Source organism: Ischnura elegans, chromosome X, assembly GCF_921293095.1.
Source record: "Ischnura elegans chromosome X, ioIscEleg1.1, whole genome shotgun sequence".
NCBI classification, from domain to species: Eukaryota; Metazoa; Arthropoda; class Insecta; order Odonata; family Coenagrionidae; genus Ischnura; species Ischnura elegans.
In genome coordinates, this window is record NC_060259.1 from 48,039,131 (window position 1) to 48,058,355 (window position 19,225).

At 38.5% G+C, this 19,225-nt stretch overlaps 1 protein-coding gene across 14 annotated transcripts in view; it reads left to right on the top strand.

Annotated features, from left to right (window-relative positions):
* Window positions 1–19,225, top strand: part of LOC124170977 (ELAV-like protein 1) — a 733,134-nt gene that overhangs the window by 667,397 nt on the left and 46,512 nt on the right. For all 14 annotated transcript variants that reach the window (XM_046550072.1, XM_046550070.1, XM_046550073.1 and 11 more), the window contains one exon: window positions 12,841–12,944. In XM_046550072.1, the coding sequence (XP_046406028.1) occupies window positions 12,841–12,944 (104 nt within the window). The remainder of the gene's footprint in view (window positions 1–12,840; window positions 12,945–19,225) is intronic.

Below are 19,225 nucleotides of genomic sequence, written 5' to 3' on the forward strand. Positions count from 1 at the left end.
AAGTAAAGAAGCCTCCTTTGTGCCACTTGAGCGTTATTCCCGGTTGATATTTACGTTCGTAGAGACGGGAGTGATGCCATGATTTGCATTCCCCCTTGCTAGTGGAAGGGAGGCCAGCCATCAAATTCCAGCTGGGGCATAAACTTTTGACGACAACATTACTTTTCCTCCCCTGCAATCGGGAGGGACGCATTTCCATTTCGTATTCTCTTTGCGTGGTCTTCTCTTTCCCAAACGTTACCCTTTCCTGAGATCCGCAGGCTCGCCTGCTGATGCGCGTATTTTTTTCCGTCACTCATAGTCTGTAATTGCCTCCCCCGCCAAGAAAGAGAATTCTTGGCAGCATTGCAACTCTTTTTTGCTTCAATGTTTACTCTCCCATTTTCGGATTGAGTCACTTATTTAATACTCGTTAAGGAGCTTGTTGAGTTGCGAGTCTGTCACTGCCGGAATTTTCGGTACTTACCTTTACAGGGACGGGCATTAGTGTAATGAAAGCACGCAAAGGGAATACGGTAGTGGATTCTATTATTAGGTGATAGCCTTGAGAGCCCTTTAAGTCTCTTTGTCAACTCATCCCCTTTTCGTGATTCTATGTCAACGTACAGCGCTTCTACGTTTGCACTCGCCAAAATTTTCCGTGGGATTTGGATTCTGCAAATGAGGGGGGAAAGTGAATACTTAACCATATTTTTTAGCCATTTCAGTATAAGTAAAAAACAAACTTTCCTTACAAATTAAATTATTTAGCTGACCAAGACTTCAAATCCTTGTGTCATCTCCACCAGGTTATGTAGATGTTACCGAATTCTACAAGAATTAGCCTGATGCACTTATTTTTATCTATTTTTTTATTCACCCTGCGGTCTTTCTGTCATTAATTTCCGATCTATTTTTTGAATTTTTCAACTGAGACATATCCTTCAAACTCACGCGTAATAAAAAAAAGAGTGCAGGAGATATTCTGTTTCCATATTCGTTTGAAAAACTAAATTACCCGGACCAAAGAGAATAATCTAAATTTTCTACACCCACGTTTTCTCTAAAGATCTGCTTTCTATAAATAAATCCGATATTTACGGATAAATCTAGCAGCCTGCGTCGAGTTTTTGGATTATATTACTTTTTGTCTGAAGGTGAGTGTTTCTCTTACCATAGGAATCATTTGAACAAAACAAATTTTTTGATTAAAATATCCCTTTGATTTCATTTATATTTGAATACTTTCATACATATTGATGATTTTATAAGTGAAACATTTAATGTAGAGTAATGGAATGGAATTCAAATCGCAACCAAAGTGCGTTAATTGTGGAAAAGTGCTACGACCTTTCATTTACTTAAATATGTCTAACTTCCACCAATTGAAGCCTGAATCTGTTGAACTTACCCTATATATCCTTTCAATCTTATCTCTTCCACCTTGTTATGTACTTCACTGCTGTAGACAACACGAGAAAGGTCTTTTTGTCACAATGTCAGTTTTTAAATCGAATGTGGAAAAGCTATGCAATAAACTCTCAGTTGAATCCACGTAGGATGTGGGTGTAGCATAAAGTTCAAGACCCCATTTTACTTTCGCTACTGGACAGAGTAGCGACTTTCTGTTGGGATGCCAGGAGGTAAAGTTACTGCGTAGTTTTCGGCAAAATTCTTGCCAGGGAAGTTAGTTAAAGCGAAATCCCTTTCTTTTGCGCTAGTCACTGATTGTATACAGCTTTCTTTATTCACCATAATCCAGTATGTTTATCGATAGTTTTTACAGAATTTCGGTTAAGGACTAATTTTGTCCTATTTCTTCTTTTACTTATGATACTATTAGTCTGCAGATCCATTGCTAATAACTGCAACCGTTTAAAAAAGTATTTCAATCTCAGCTCCTCTCTCTTTGATTTTTAAGTCTGCTAAATATTATTTTAAGGAGGGAGATGATGTTTTGGGTTGATTAGAGTAATCAGTCTTGGGGGATTTCCAGGCGCCAGGAGATGAAGGGAGCGAATTCTGTCCAAGCAATGGATACCCGGATTAACTTCACATAGCAGGAATTGTTTGTGCTTGGCACACAAAGGATACATTCTGCCGTATGGAATTGCGAGCTGTAGAATCTTTTATGGTAGATTAATACTGCCACTAGGATTTAAAATAGCAAGGAGCATGCATAGAACGTGCATTTCCTTTTTGTACAGAATATATATCCAATTTAATTTGCACAAGCAAGTAAAATAAATGTTACCGATTTATTTCACCCAAGTGAATGGCTGACCGCAACGTAAACATTACTTGATGCCTAACTGTTATAGCTAGAAGGCCCATTCTAATTTTAAAAATATTTCTTTCCATGCGAAAGTATGTTCAACTAGAACAATAATCCTTGGATGACATTCTCTTCTCATAATTCTACATGCTCAATCTCATGAAACCTATTCAAAATAATACATTTATGAACTTACGAAACGGAATTGGGTAAATAAGGAGTTTATGTTACCGATGCATAAACCTCATTTTCATCATAAATGGATTTGATGAAGCCCATCGGACGTATATCCATAATAATATTACGGATAGCTTTCCAGAAATTGTATCCATATGTTCGTTAGCAGACCTTTTTACGGTAGCGGTTACTTTAAAGGATGATTGCGCTATTACTGTTTTCATACCTTTAGCGAAAGAAATAACAATGGGAAAAACTTACGCCAAATTTCTGCGCCCAATACTTCTTCCTATTTCTAGCTCACAACGCACAATACAGATTTTATCATTTTGAAGCAGTTAGAGTTTAATTAGGTATCGAATATATATCCAATTTTATTTCGGTACAAATGTTTACCTTTCAATGGTGGATACTATAACATATGCACAAAGAATATTACAATTCGGATTAAGCACATGGCAATAAACTTTTTTTTATTTTAAGACTGTATAAGCTCTAATTTAAAAAGTAATTGAACGATAAAAAGATAAATACCGCCTTTAAAAATCTAAAATATCCTCAATACGCCAAATGGAATAGCGCCAGGTGGCTATAAGTTTTCAACGACTGTGCTTACGAAAAATTTGACACTATAGAAAATGAGACGAGAAACATCATTGTGGCTATTTCTGCATATATCCTATACTCGCTTAAATTGCAGTAATTTAACTAGTGATGAAGACTGTGCACGCAATTCTATTTGGCGAATTAAGGATATTTTCGGTTTTTAAAGGCGGTATTTATCTTTTTATCGTTCAATTAATTTTTAAATTAGAGCTTATACAATCTTAAAATAAAAAAAAGTTTATTGCCATGTGCTTAATCCGAATTGTAATTTTCTTTGTGCACATGTTATAGTATCCACCATTGAAAGGTAAACATTTGTACCGAAATAAAATTGGATATATATTCGATACCTAATTAAACTCTAACTGCTTCAAAATGATAAAATCTGTATTGTGCGTTGTGAGCTAGAAATAGGAAGAAGTATTGGGCGCAGAAATTTGGCGTAAGTTTTTCCCATTGTTATTTCTTTCGCTAAAGGTATGAAAACAGTAATAGCGCAATCATCCTTTAAAGTAACCGCTACCGTAAAAAGGTCTGCTAACGAACATATGGATACAATTTCTGGAAAGCTATCCGTAATATTATTATGGATATACGTCCGATGGGCTTCATCAAATCCATTTATGATGAAAATGAGGTTTATGCATCGGTAACATAAACTCCTTATTTACCCAATTCCGTTTCGTAAGTTCATAAATGTATTATTTTGAATAGGTTTCATGAGATTGAGCATGTAGAATTATGAGAAGAGAATGTCATCCAAGGATTATTGTTCTAGTTGAACATACTTTCGCATGGAAAGAAATATTTTTAAAATTAGAATGGGCCTTCTAGCTATAACAGTTAGGCATCAAGTAATGTTTACGTTGCGGTCAGCCATTCACTTGGGTGAAATAAATCGGTAACATTTATTTTACTTGCTTGTGCAAATTAAATTCAATGTCTTCATGTTCAGAGTTGGTGATGAAAACGTAACGAATTTTTGCCATGGTTCTCTACTGCCATGAAAGAAACAAATGGAGTACGTGTATTATTCGCTGGCACGAAATAGGATTCATTTCTGATTCTAGTTTTGACTCGATGGGAAGCCGCGGAAGGGGTGATTCAAATGCTGTAAATGAATAGTTAAGAGGACACATCACTTCCTACCGGTTGTATTTAGTTTTATTACCATTCGTTTAAAACGTAGCCTATCTTCTTCAAATAGAGTTTTGCAGAGTTGACCTTGTCACTGTTATACATAAAATTTACACTGGAAAAAATACTTTGGAAAACATTGTAAACTAGGCGTTTAGGGAAATGATGGCTAGAGTTTACTTAATGTACGCTAAAATTTTCAAGATTATGGCATTAGTTTTAAACAAATAGTTTATGAAAAAAGACCACTTGAGTGAAAATGATGCATCCTTTTTTTTTATTTGCCCAGAAAGTGCAGTATTCATGTGTAGGAAAGCGGCAGTGAGCAATTTGAGTCTCGAATTAAGTCGTATATAAAGAAAATTGAAAATCGGCGTCAGCGCAGACGAGTATTAAACACAAAGTATGCGAGTTGAAATCAAACTTTTCGATGTTAAGCGCGTGTTTAAACGGGTGCTAAGCATAAGTTAAGCCTCGTTTCGTGTTATGTAATTTTCTATGCTTGTATTACAATGGGCACCTAAGTTACAATCTCTTTTTATTTATTGACGAATTTGTACGTCAGACTTAGGAGAATTTGATTAGACCAAAAATGTTGAAGATATTTATTCTTTTTTATGCTAATTAAAGCCTCGAAATCGATCAAAAAATTAGTGTACGCTGCAAAATTTACGACTTGAAATATTTTTAGCTTCGTCTTCATTTCAATCAAAAATCACAATAAGTTTATCTCCAAATTTTTCATTTTATTCCCTGTCTGATTTACATTTTACCCTGGGACAAATCATTTGAAAAGTAACTTAATGGCTTTTGCTTTGTTTCAATTGTCATCCCTGTCCATGACGTTGATTATTATCTTATTGGAGAGTACAGTGAATTGGCTGTGGAGGTCAGCGTCGTCCCGGAGTCTGGTGGGGGCAGCATGTGCTCACAGGGGTCTGATGTGGGGAGCACCCTTATCTTCTCCCTCGCTAGTGCACCCGTTAACGTATCAGATCGCGAGTATGACGTCTCCTACATCCGTAGTTAGGCATAGCCAAACGCGCTTGTCCAGATGCGCCATTTATGCGTCAATATCTGAGCAATGGGATCTAATTGAGAATGGTTTTATAAGCAACTCCGCGGAAAATGAATACACTTGGTATACGTAGATGTGACCTTAATTTTCAGCCTTCCTATTATTTAAATGTTCACATTTAATATTCTTTGGATTTATAATACTTCTAATTCTAGCTTTATAGGAATGGGTACCTAAGCTACAATTTCTTTGCATTTATTGACGAATTTATGCGTTAGAATTAGGATAGTTTGATTAGAATAAAAATGTTAACACCTTAATTTTTTACGCAAATTAAAGCCTCAAAATCGATCGAATAATAATTAAATACGGTTTTTATTTATTTGAGGCCAGTGGATTATTTGTAAAGGAAAAGAGCGTGAATATTTCGGGTCGTTCGATGGACGCATGGCATTCATTTTTATTATGGTGATACTGCAGGAGCTGACAGTTATACCAGCTTGGACTCAAAGGGTTGGGGTTTTCCGATATTTCTTTTCATTTTCATCGTGATATGCAGTCATACTAATGTCTCCCTCTACTTTCTTCGAGTGATAAATCATTTTATACCACGGGAAATTATTTCTCTTGTCGTGATTTCTAGTTATTTATTGGATCTAAATTACAACTTGTGGAGACGGTTTTTAGTAATTATTCTTCATTCAGCAGGAAAAAACACTATTTTGCTTATTGCAGCTAAAGCGATTGATTTCACTGAGAGTGCCTGCCTTAATTTTAGTAATGCCTGGAGGGAATGTGCGAGACTTAAATTTGATTCTTACTAGGTGTACATCGTATTTTTGGGCGAAGTTAGAGTGAGGGCGTAGCATTTTTTTAGGTATTCATAGTCTCTGTCGCAAATTTACTACTTTTTACGAAGAAAATTTCCATTTTAATTCAAAATATAAGAATTCCATTTTAACTTCCAACTTACCGGAGAATATTTTCGTATTTTTTTCCTCAAGTTGGGAATAGATGCAATGTAAACTTTATTCAATTCTATATGTAGTAAAAGGAAATGAATGTGCTAACTCATTGAAAGCATACGGAAGTAAATGCAATTGTTAAAATATCTTAACTTCAACGTCATCGCCTAGGCCTTGAATTATTTAGAACTATTCAATGCAAAATAACAATCATATCAATCCTTTCCAATTCTAATTAATCCTCGATATCTTCTCAAAAAAGTGAAACATCCGAGGTGTTCACCAGTTCTTTTATTGGCTTTATATGCTGGCATAAAAATATACATAAATATATGAACATGTGTATTCGTTTCTTATTGATCAGCTCCTCCTTGGTATTCATCACTTTTGCGTCTTAAAGGCGATTGGTCGTCATTGATGAGTAGGTATGAGAACGATTATAGAGTTAGGGATTTAAATCAGGATCAGTAGGTCTACTAGATGTCGTCCGAGAAGAGAGTGCTGGTTCTGAAATATTTACTATCTAGGGAAAATACAGTATCATTCTGATGAAGTTTTATAGGGAAAGCAGCCGGATCAGGGTGGTCATTGCTGCCAACGGTTCGACGGCCTTCTCTGCAATCGTCATCAGGGCGAAATGCCGTGGCTTCGCCGTGATGATGATGGCAGAGAAGGCCGTCGAAACGTTGGCAGCAATATCCATCCTGACCCGGCTAATTTCCCGAGAAGACATCATCAGCAATATTCACCGGGAAAGCACCTAATCCTTCATCAAACAATATCATATTCTAAGGATTTGGTCAAATGGTTTTATTCTTGCTGATACGATATAATACGAATTTGTGGTCTGAGGCACCTGCCAAAGTGCGACGCTAATCAAGTCACGATTATGTTGGCATATCCCTGGCATAAATATAATAAGTTTACTTATAATATCTAAGTATTCAACATGGTGTTGGCAACTTACCTGCAATAACCTTCCACACTACTTGAAAAAATTTGGGCTGTCCATGATGCAATTTCTTTTCTCTTGGAAATGATAGTAACATTCGATCCCTCAACCTTGTTGAAACTATTTGACCCCAAACTTTATTAGGTTTCTTTGAGTAAATTTTAAGAAATACCTCGGAAACTCTTTCTTGGGAAGAATAATTGTAAGGTTTTGCAATTTTATATGACCGGAAGTTACCACTCAAAAAACCGACAACTCCGATTTTTACGTCTTCTATTGGACTGGATGGTGAAAAACTCGGACCCTTTTCCATCAAAATTGTAACACTAGCAAAGGCTCTTTTCCTAACTGCGGAGAACTTAAATATATTTGGGAAAAATTTTAATTTTTGCAACACGATTGGTTGTAAGGTATATGTTTACTTGCGTACTTCTCTTTCGATGAAAAAAATAAGCGTTTTTCAGTTTTTCGGCAGTTTTATATGCCGCCTTAAATACCGTTGCTTCCTTCATATTATTTATTTTATCTACGATTTCTCTACCTTCAGTCTCATCAATAGCAGATTATCTGTAAAAAAATTTAAATAATTATGTGAGATAAAATATTTGTCAAAGGTGTTGGAAGAGATTGATTTGCGGCCATGCATAGCGATTAATTCCTACAAAGGAATGAGAGATTACAAGACTGTGTTTTGGCTAAATATATAACGTACGGCATTTGGAGATATCCGATGGATAACGTAAATATTGCGGCAATACAGATAAGCCGAGTCCTTTGCCAACATTGAGCCATGACTCATCATATGGCTGAGTCGCATCACTCACTTTCTACCGTTTGTATTTTGTTTTATTATTACTTCTTTTAAACATAGACTGACTTTTTGAATTAGAGTTATGGATAGTTGATCTTTTTGCTGCTATGCATAAAATTTACGCTGGAAAAACTCGAGACACGGGCAAATGATGACTAAAGTCAACTATATGCACGCTAAAATTTTCAAGATCATAGCATTAGTTTTAAACGAGTAAAAGGTATAGACAAATGACGGGTCGAGCGGATATGATGCGTCCTTATTCCTCCTGATCATCCAACGAGTAATAGGTAGTGGCAAAAGACGATGAACCCAAACTAATACACGTAGGAGATTTCTCAAGAAACACCCGTGAAAAGCCACTTGCGTCAGAACCCTCGCCGTAGGGAAAAGCGCTGCTATATCCGGGCCTGGTGCACATCGTCGAAGGGAGCAGTGCACTCCGGGGGTCGTGCAAGCGAATTTTATTTCGCCGAATAAGGTCGAATGGCGGGGGAGTGGTGTCCCAGAGCAGCCGGCCGGCCTCTGCACTCGCTGCTCATGTCCACGTGCTCGGCTACCCCATCCCCTCTTGCCCTCCCCTCCGCTCCTTCCCCTCCCGGCGACGGCTCCCTTCCCTCCGCTTCCCCTCCCGCCCTCCCCTCTTTTCCATCGACCCACTCGGCTATTTGGTTTCGCGACGGCAAGGTCGAAGGCGGGGTTTCGTAGTAATCAGAGCTGGTTATTCGTGGGGAGTTCCGCCGTTGGCTTTTTCGATGGTATTTTGGGTTTGATTTCGCTTCGGGACCTCTCAGTCGGTCGGAAGGGATGCATTTGTGTACCGCCGGATCGTGTTCCCTCTGGAAGGAGGAATTGTTTTCGGGAAGGAGGGATGCCCCATTAGGAACAAATCAGTTCACTGTTTGATTAGGTTTCATTGCCTCTTTAGGTTTGCCTCTAGCCTAAAATCGAAAGTTGTGAACTAATGGCGTCAAAACATCTGGGAGAAAACTTTCTCTTTCCAGCGATGCGGTTTTTTCAAATTTGCCGTGACATTATTTCACCGTTCCATTTACTGCTGGAAATATTTATGCACGAATGCATTCCATTTTTATCGTGAAGCATACATTTATGTCACTGTTTTAAGAAATTTATCGAAAAGTAAAAGGATTGTATTAAACGACATTGGGGAATGAAAATTTTACTGTTGGCATAAGGAGTTAGCGTCTGATGGGTAAGGTTCAATGAACTCCACAGTATTCTTGCACTGTGTGCTTTGCCGTAAATTGAAAATCAACTATTAAAAATACCTTTCATAGTATGGAGGTGTAGTATGTGATGGACTGTATAGAGAACCAGGAAAAGTCGATGGATACCTATTTAAAGAAGTACAAAATATTTTACATATCAATTCAGGGGAAATTATGGTAAGCTCGATAGTTGCATCTCCCGCGGAAGATTTATGGTTTAGTGTTTTTTGGTGACTACGCAATAATGCACTCAGATTTTATGTTGTGAATATTCCCAAATTTTTAACCGATGACACCATGTCGGCAGATGAATAATATTACCTATGATAAAGATTCTGTTTCTCGCGATCTTGAATCATTGTTTTCTGTAAAGGTTTGTTTTAGCTGTGAAAAGTAATAAATGTCTGTACTTAACCAGAATTTGGCCTCTGTTCGGAATAATGGGATTTTTAATTATGTTCCTTGTTATAAATGCAATTCTAAATATGTTTCGCGGCAATTTCAGTAATTGTATTTAAATTCAAGAGTGTATATACGCCCCTATCCCCATCATGCCACTGGTTACCTATGGTTCATGGTTTACCTTTCGCTGAAAAAAGTGCCCAAATTCTCAACTAACTCCCTAAACTCGTAAATCACACATCGAGGACTAATTGATACGAAAATAATTTTTAAAATTTCATATTAATTGCATTTGGATAGATGGTAGAACTCATTCCAGTCTAAGAGACAGGAATGTGATTGGCAAACACTCACGGAATCCATTTTATCCCCGAAATTTTCTACGCTACCAAATATTTTTCGCGAGAGTATAAGTTCATTGAATAAAAAAAACTTCATTAGGCGGCCACCATACTAGAAAGCGCGATATAAATTCAACGGACGGATTTTTAGTCAAGGGGATTTAATATATTCCATCTTTGAGGACATTGCAAGCCCCTCGTCTGGAAGTGAGGAAGAATAAGAGAGAGAATCACATCTAGGTATTTAAAACCGGGGTGACCATACACAGGGTATTTTCTGCACGGTACCTGTGAGCTAAAGACACTCCTTGAACTTCATTTTATTCTAAAAAATATTGAAATATTCTGGTTTCTTCGTATGACGATTTTTTGGATTCGTTCTTTGTATGCTCCACACGTGTCTCGTCTAGCATCATATGTAGAAGGGGAGATATATGTTCAGAGATTTGAATTCTTCACCCGGGTTAGAACTCGGGACACTTTGCGCTATAGCCATGTGCTCTACTCAACGCCTGAACTTCATTATTATTATTATTACTTAAGGAACGAAGTGACTGCGGAAAATCCATCGGTGTATCTTAACGGTGCCAGTAATGATATAAACCGCTGTAGTAATTCTCCAAAAAATTTAATTTGCTCAACCGGTTTCAATGTTTACACATTACTATCATGAGCTCTCTCGGTAATAAATTGTAAAAATTGAAACCGGTTGTGCAAATTAACCCTTGGGCTGCGGGAGTTCACGATTTTAGCTGCCAGCCAGTGCAGGATGCATCACCTGCCACGAGGGCTGCTCTAGTAGAGTTAAGCCCCTTAAAGATCCTTATGATGAGAGAAAGTGCCCAAGTGTATGATATCCAGGTAGCAATAAATATTTTGGATAGATGCCGCAGTTAGCGTGCAAAACGGATAAAACTTTCCCGCACTCTGAGGGTTAAGTATTTTGGAAAACTACTACCGGTGCTTGTATCAGTACTATCGATGAATTTCCACAAATTGAACTCCGTAACAATCAATCCGGTTAGCGGTGTCGCCCGCAAGTGTACATCTCGTTCAAGGCAAACGATTTTTCCTCTGCAGCATTTTTATCGCGCTCTCCATTATTCCTGCCACATCATGAAGCGAAACGTGCGCTCAATCCAAAGGAAACACTGTACTTTTTGAAATGGACGGATAAAGACGAAATTCGTTTTTCCCTGGGCGCCACAAATGCCCGGTCTGGCGGGCGAGGGAGCAGATGTCAAACCGCTTTGAGACGGGTCTCGCCCCAAAGGACCGCCCCCGCTAGCTCTTAATCCAATCGCCACGACACATCAGTCCCCTCTCTCATTTCTCCGAAGGCAACGGTCTATTTCCAGCGACCAGTTCTCCGCCTGTCACTTTCCGCACCGTCAATGCTCCTCGCCGGAATATGTTCTCTAAAAATCTCTGCCATCATTAAAAAATTCGAGGAAAGATTCTTAAGAGGTGTTTTCAAAATAGATATGCTGGCGCAGCCCGGAGCTGTTATTCTAGCCGGTTTTCGGTTTTCCTTGATATTGGATTATGAGTGTGCGTTTAAGGTAAAATTTTCCGTAGTTTTTCAGAAAGATATTGCTGAAAAATTCTGTTTCAGTGTTTTTCAGTATTATAGAGGGAAAACTTACAACGGAATGGAATTCTGAACGCAGCAGAAGCTTTTTCTGTTGCAAATTGTTGTCATGAAGTTGTTCTGTGTGGAGAATAATTTTATGTTGGTATAGAGAAGGTTTTCCTTGATAATTCTAGATTGACAATTAGGAATAGTAATGGTAAATTGCCGTCTCTTAATTTTTCTTCAGGACTTCCACAATTGTCTGAGAACCAAGCAGTGGTGAGCCATAAGTTTTCATTAAATGCCATGAACTCTTGATACCGTTTGCCATCAATGGTTGATTGACTTATTTTAAAATGCTGGAAGAGCAATTTAGTGTGGCAGTTATGATTTAGAAGATTATGTAGTAAAATTATTGTAGTCCTTTTAACACGCTCCTGAGCTCCGGCAGTCTTGCTTTACCGAGATGGAGAGCTTTATAGGCCTCAGTACGCATCTGAGCAATGGTAAAAATATGGCTCTAAATGGAGTTATTCGCCCTTGATTTTACTACTGTATATTATTACTACTCATGTACTGAACATTAACCTCTCCTAGATTATTTTTTGCATAAAAAATTGTCTTTCAGTTCCCTCAGTCATTCAGTATGGCAAGAGAAAAGTCCAATTCTATTTACGAGGTTTAGAATTATGGATTGCCAACTAAAGGCTCTGTTATTAAGTGCGTATTCCGCAATTCAGGCGACATTTTTTTGAGATTTATTATTCTATTTCCAACGATGAAAAATTATTGGTACCTATGCTTCTGGGAACATTCATATGCTAATATCGTCCGGAATGTCATATATCATATGCATTGGTATCGAGTATTTTTCTCGAATTCTTGCAAAATGCAATGGATTCGTCAGTATCTCGGTGATATATGTGAATCTACATGGATGAGGCTCGACTAGTCAGTTTTCATCGAGTGTTTATATAACATTTGCATTGACTTTGTATTTTGAAGTATTTCTTGCGATTAATGGATTACCAAAGCTTCCTCTCATCAATTTGTAATGACAAATCACATGCACGTTTGCTGCTCTGCGCCCATAAGACCATGATGCATGCGTTGATGACATTGTTTCTTTCAGCTTGCTTCCTTTAAAAAGGAAAGTCGTCTCTGTGGTTGTGTGATTCTGGATTGCTGTAGTGCATGAAAATAATTGCGGCATCCGATCATTTACTGAAGTTCTCTGGCCTGTTTTCTCACATCTGCTCAGAGACTTCATTGCCATTATCTATCGAAATTAATGGTTGTTAACTTTGTTGTCGCAAAAAATAGATTCATAAATCGTAGAGTTATTACACAACTCGCATGGTTGTTGTCTTTCCAGGACAAAGTCTGGGGTACGGCTTTGTGAATTACCACAGACCAGAGGATGCGGAGAAAGCCATAAATACACTCAATGGACTCCGATTACAAAACAAAACGATCAAGGTAAGGACTCATTGGGTGTCAGCGGAATCTAGCCGACTTGCTATGCAATTTTCTTCACAGCGTCATTCCATACAATCACCTCAATGTTCGAGAATTCTCATTACCTGAGGGTTTGTTGAGTGAATGGATGTTTTATTAGAGTAAGAATTGCATTATCTAGTACATCTATGTTAGATACATACCATTCCAGTTCTTCAATATCGTAATGCGAGAGCAGGAGACTTTCGTGTGTCTCAGTATTTTCATTACTTTTTTTTCATGTACCCAGGTTGTGTTTATGTGTTGATTTGGTCTTTTTTCCTTTTATTTATTTTTTATTGTCAAGGAAGTGTTTACTCTACCTCTTTAGGGATGCATTTTATTAGCATGCTGTGTATTTTCATCTCCCCATCTTTCATTTCAAAACACTGAGTAAATGACGTACGGGAGCGCAGAAGGAGAGAAAAATTTGCACCCACCGTTTATGGAGGCATAAATGTGAAAGTGAGAGCTTTTTCCGATAAATGGAAGTGTATTTCATACCGGCATTTGGAAGATGACAGAAAATTTACGTCAGAAAAATGGTAATGGTGAGTCCGAATGATATTGGAAAAGGAATAAACGTGAAAATGGGATGTATATCTCGGCCATATTCTGCGCTAAAAGAGAGTACCTAATGGAATGAGAGTGGGTGGAGAAATGGAAGATTCTAATTCTTACAGCGTGGAATGTATGAGGATGGAGTTGAGCCCTCAGCACCAATTTTGGAGTGATTAATTTGACGTGGAGCCTCTTACTAAACATACTTTGTTGCTAACGGAGTGTAACTTTGAAAGTCGGTTCTAATCCTCTTCGTCTAAGCCATCTTGAAATATTGCTTGTGAACGTGTTGGCGAGACTTGAATTCTATTTTGAAGATACTCTTGGTTGTGCTGTGTATTTGTCGTTTTATGGTTTCGTGTTGAGTTTACCAGCCCGGAAATTTTTATTTTTTAGTCTCTTAGTGTTTTTTAAAGTCATTACTATAACTATATGTTACAATTACGTATGCATACGGGGGAAATTATCTATTTTATTTATGATGCGGGCATTTTCACGGCAATGCCCACTCTTTTTCACGTTTGATATAAATTCGTGTACCGTAATTTTATTAAGTGATTTTTGGTGCATACTACTTATTTGTAGATTACTCTTAATCACCCATGGATGGCATCAATGTTTTTTCCCTTTAAATTGTCTATTTTTTAATCTCTCTCATTTTATCCTTTCGAATTTTTAACTTTCCCTTTCGAGTATTCATCTTACGGAATCGGTATCATTTAATCAATTAACTGGTTTAAAAATAAAAACATGTTTTAAGGGTGCATAAGTGTGTGGCTGTTTGTGGAAAGTGCTTTCACAGAATTAATTGGCCGGGCAGGGGAAAATAAAGAGGAATATTGTGAGATTTTGAAATAAAGATAGCTCGTGTGGCATTTTTCCTCTGACATTAATAAACTACAAGTTATTTCTAAAAATGGAAAAGAAATAGGTCTTTCGAATTCCATGTGACGTTGCTTTGCAATATTTTACTAAATGTTTAAAATAATTATCCAATATCCTTCCCAAAGTCATCCTCTTTCAAATCATGTTGCCCACTAAGACCAAAAGACTTTGAGGCTTACGTATTGAATTTGGTAAGTGTGCAATTGGACACCTAACCGTTTTGGAAGTGTATATAGACACGGGATATATGTCACTCTCTCACAAGTGACCCAATATTCCCCATTCAATGGCGCGTTCTATTTTAATGATTGCGCAGCAGTCTGCGTACGAGGCACTAAAATATTCCATCATACATATTTCTACTTCCATTGAAAGAAAGTAATTATAGGTTCGAATTTACTTGTCTTTTCACTTTGGAGCTCTTTTCTCGGCTTACCTACCAAACAAGTTCATTTTAACAAATGAATTTAAACGTGTGAAGGCCAGAGGTAGTCGAGAGATCCTTGGAAACATCTTTAAGAGGTGAAGAGCATGGGATTAGAAGCCCATATGCAATGTTCACTGCCAACAAAGATTCAGGCTTGTATTCGTGATGTCGATAAGCCAGTTCGGTAACCCTTTGAATCAACCCTCGTGTTTGCTACGCAAATATACGGGAGATAGGCAGTTGCACTTAACCAGCCGCGGATCTGATGCATATCTTCATCAACTTGCCTTGTGAGCCACCTCTAGGGTGCGTGGCAGGGAGTAACCGTACAGCAAGCAACACGCGCACTTCTTGGATTGAATACAATTGTGTGTCGAGAATATCTCGTTCAAATCCTTGCAGGTTATAAGAGCTTGCGGCAATGATGAATTGCTCCATGTTGTACGAGACTATAGTGTTATTGCATAGTGAGGTGAAATTTTCTAGCGGCTACTAATTAATATAAGTCTATTCATGCAAGGCTAGGATTAAACGAAGGGTCTACCGCGAAGAATCAGTTTAAACAAAACGAAAAAATAATTGAAAAATGCTGTACAAATGCAGAAGCTAAGCATTCAAATGGAAAAGAAAGACATGTAATCTATGTGCATAGTGAGTGCCGGGGTTAATTTCATGAGCGATTCATCGTAACTGGTCGTTGGCTGAGAATTTTCAAAGACTGCCCGATCCCTGCTTGAATTTTGTGTGGAGGACATTTCAAGCGCAATAATCTGTCCGTCGGATGGGACGCTGAGCTGAGGTTCCCTGTCGTTAAGAGCAGGCTAATGCCGACGCCGGGTTTCTGTCCACTCTTCCTTCCCCACCCTTCCCTCATGGTGCAAATGACCTCATCTGTCGGTCTTCTCTTCCAAATACTATATCCATACCTGGTACCTGTGTGTGCCAGTGCAAACGCGAATTTTCTGCGGAAAATACTTTCAGGTCCGGAGAGGTTAGACGGTATCACGCGATGAGCGGGCCCGCCATTGTGGGGCTGGTCGCACGGCCTCTTTGATGGGCGGCGTGTGGGGCCCAAGGGGAGGGGAGGGTAGGCTGGGGCCCCACGGCGGCTGGCGATGTTTCGATCGGCTCGGGGCCTCGATCAATAACGGTCTGCGCGTGGGGCGGTCGGCGGGCGTGCGCGCGCGACGCCCAGACACAGTGGCGGGCGAGGGGTTGTCGGCCGAAAGCTCGGGAAGACCATGCGTCGCCCACGCCTCCCCGTGCTCGCCACGTTGAGTCGAGAGTCTCTGTGTTCGGGAGAAGAAATTCTCTCCGTTATCTCTTCCTTCCTCCAATACAATAAAACCTAACGCGTCCTTTTTTCACCGTAGTAAGCATCCTCTTATAACAAATATCACCAAATCCATTTTTATCAATGAATTGAAGTAACCAATTAAAAGTTCCACAAAACTTTATCAATATCATTTAAAACAGCGTAATCCATCGTAAGATTTGAATTTTTCCTATTTCTTGAAGTTAAAATTATGCCTCTATTATTTTTTTACAGAAATATTTTAAATCAAAGCTCCGGTTTTGATAACTAGCAATCATTATCGTTCCCAGAAGTATTTGACAAATTGTGAAATAGATTTTAGTTTTTAGTGAAGCGACATAAGTGGCATATTATGGCTGATAGAGTCTTGGACACTCCTGAATCGTTTTTGAAATTCATTTATATCATTGAAATAAAATGGCCAATTAGCCCCTCCGCAAAACTTTGGTAGTATCGTTAAAAACAGTTTAATACATCGAGAGATGGAATTTTTCCTATTTCTTGACGTTATAATTATGCCTTCATTATTTTTTTTGCAAAATTATGTAAATATAAAACCCGAGTATTGATGAGCACGCATCATTATAGCCACCGGACATTAGAAAAAGACTATTCCCATCTTAATATATAGAGTGAATATGCCATTAGATAATCAGTTGAACTATATATGTTCAAAATAAAATGGTAGTTCCAAATCGGTTTAAAATTTAACGATATTATTTGTTTCGTTGATCATGGTGATCGGTTTCGATCGTCCAGTTAACAATTTCCTCTGTCATTTAAATTTGGATTTCGTGGCTTCATTAATTAAAAAACTGTATTTCACAATTTCTTGAAGAAGTAACAACAAGTTATTGGCGGTGTTTCTTTTGTGTAAGACGATACTTAGCTGAAAAAGGCACGCGTTAGGTTTTATTATATTGGGTGAAGAAGCGCATTAGAGATTTATTTTTCGCCATGACATGTGTCCGTATTTCGTCTCCCTGAATAGTTTAGGGTTAATGATGACTGCGTCGCCCAACTGTAATTACCAATCTATTGACGGTGAATAGCATCGCTGAGCATATTTTCTGGGGTTTCGTAAAACATCGTGCGAGTCAGAGACCCACGTCAGCTTACGATTTCGATCCCCAAAAGCCCTCGAGCTCCTACCCCCTCCAAACCCCCTAATGCGAGTGCAGCGTTGCCGTCCGATTTTGCACCTATCCACCTCGGGCGATTATACCCTCTCTCCGAGCCCCGCGTAAATTTGGCAACAATGGGCTCCATTTCACTCGATTACACTGGAGCGTAAAGCTATGGAATCGGGGTCCCTGCTCTCCGTGCGCCGTTGCCTTTATCCGGCTCTCCTCTTTATCTCCGGCCATGCCCCTCCCCACCTAATATCCATCAATTTATCACGGCCTTCACTTGCACCCCTCCTCTCATATTCCCCCGGCAACGGCCTCGCCGCCTCCCGCCAACGACTTCGCTCTCTTCCGCTCCTGCTTATCGAATTTCCCCACCCGAGAGCCACATCTCGAAACACATCCGATCTTCTCTCTTCTTCAATACTCAGGTCACGGAAATATACGAGGTTGGGCTCATTATTAGAAACCCCCTCCCATCTCCTCTCGCCTCGCCGGCATTTTATTCGAGACTTGCTGATATTGGAAATCATATTCGGGATCAGGATTCTTTAGCGCATTCACTGCTCGAAATTAGGACTTGCAGGGTAAAGAAACATCCCGAGAAATCGGAATACGATATTTTTTTATCCATCCACCGCGTTGCTAGTGTCACTAAAAATTTGCTGGTGCATCGGTATTGACTTATTATGTTTCTTACTAATATGTCGAAGCTTCGTCTTTAATTTTTGCTTTGATTTTTTGCATGTTGCTCGATGGTTAAATTCACAACTATGGCGCTAAATACTTCTCTATTTCCATTATTTATATAAAATGTTGCAATAAATTTGAACCTGAATACCTGGAGCAATAGTTGAAATGAGTGACAAGTAATCAATAATAATTGTATATCATTGTTTGAATGCTTATTATGAATGCGTAGCGTACATTCTCTTCCGTTCAAACCGTTGTAGCTCCTAGTGGGTAGTAGGCTTTTGGGAATTCGTTTAAAATTAGTATTTCAATATTTTGAAGGAGCCACCACTTTCCTACCTTCGGGCAATAGATCTAAAGGGGATTTGTTCAATTTATTTGAAAAAATTCCATTAAGCATTTTCCCCTTCTGTTAAAAAATCCATTTTACCGATAAACAATCAACGTAATCATAACGTAACAAGCACAATCATAACGTAAATAAAATTATCAATAATTCTTTTGAAGTTTGGTATACTTAGTTTTTCCTCTAAATATATGAAGCACCCTCACTGGGTAAATAGCTCCGATTTTACCAAGTAATCGTTTTCTGCAAGCATACTGAATTAAAATCCTCAATTGATAAATTCAAGCCAAACGCATCGATGTTTTCATACATACCATAGATCTTAGCTTTCTTACAATACGTATTCAGAGGTGAAAAGCTTGAAAAACACGTTTCTGGCTTAGGGCATTCCAATTTGGTGTGTAGGGATTTTTCCCAGTAGCTCTCTTTCCTTGTCACGAGACGGATAGGGATGTGCATTCACGTATTTCATTTCAGCCCGGTCCTGGGGATGCCGTAGGGGATGTTAGGATTCCCTAATGAGAAAGGGAAGTCAGAGGGGAAGAGAGAAGGTGCAACTGAATTTTAGCGGATCATCCACCTTCGTGAGTTTCCTGGTTTGCTTATCGTTCTTCAAAAGAGGAGATATTTTCCACCGACGCGAAACTGTAGCTCTCTTAATCAAGAATTGATTCCGTACGGAGATAGAAAAAATCATTTGTTACTTAATATTTTTGGACTCAGGGGAAGCATAGAATTTGACTATGTTCGATGCACCGATGACGAATGACCCTCAAATCAATTTTATGCATATTTTTATATCTTTGTTTCATTATCTTTGTTATCTTTGTTTCATTTTCTGAAGTTCTCTTGTAGTTTGTTTTAGTTGCTTTTTTGTTATTTAGTGTTTTGGTTGAGTTGGCACCTTGG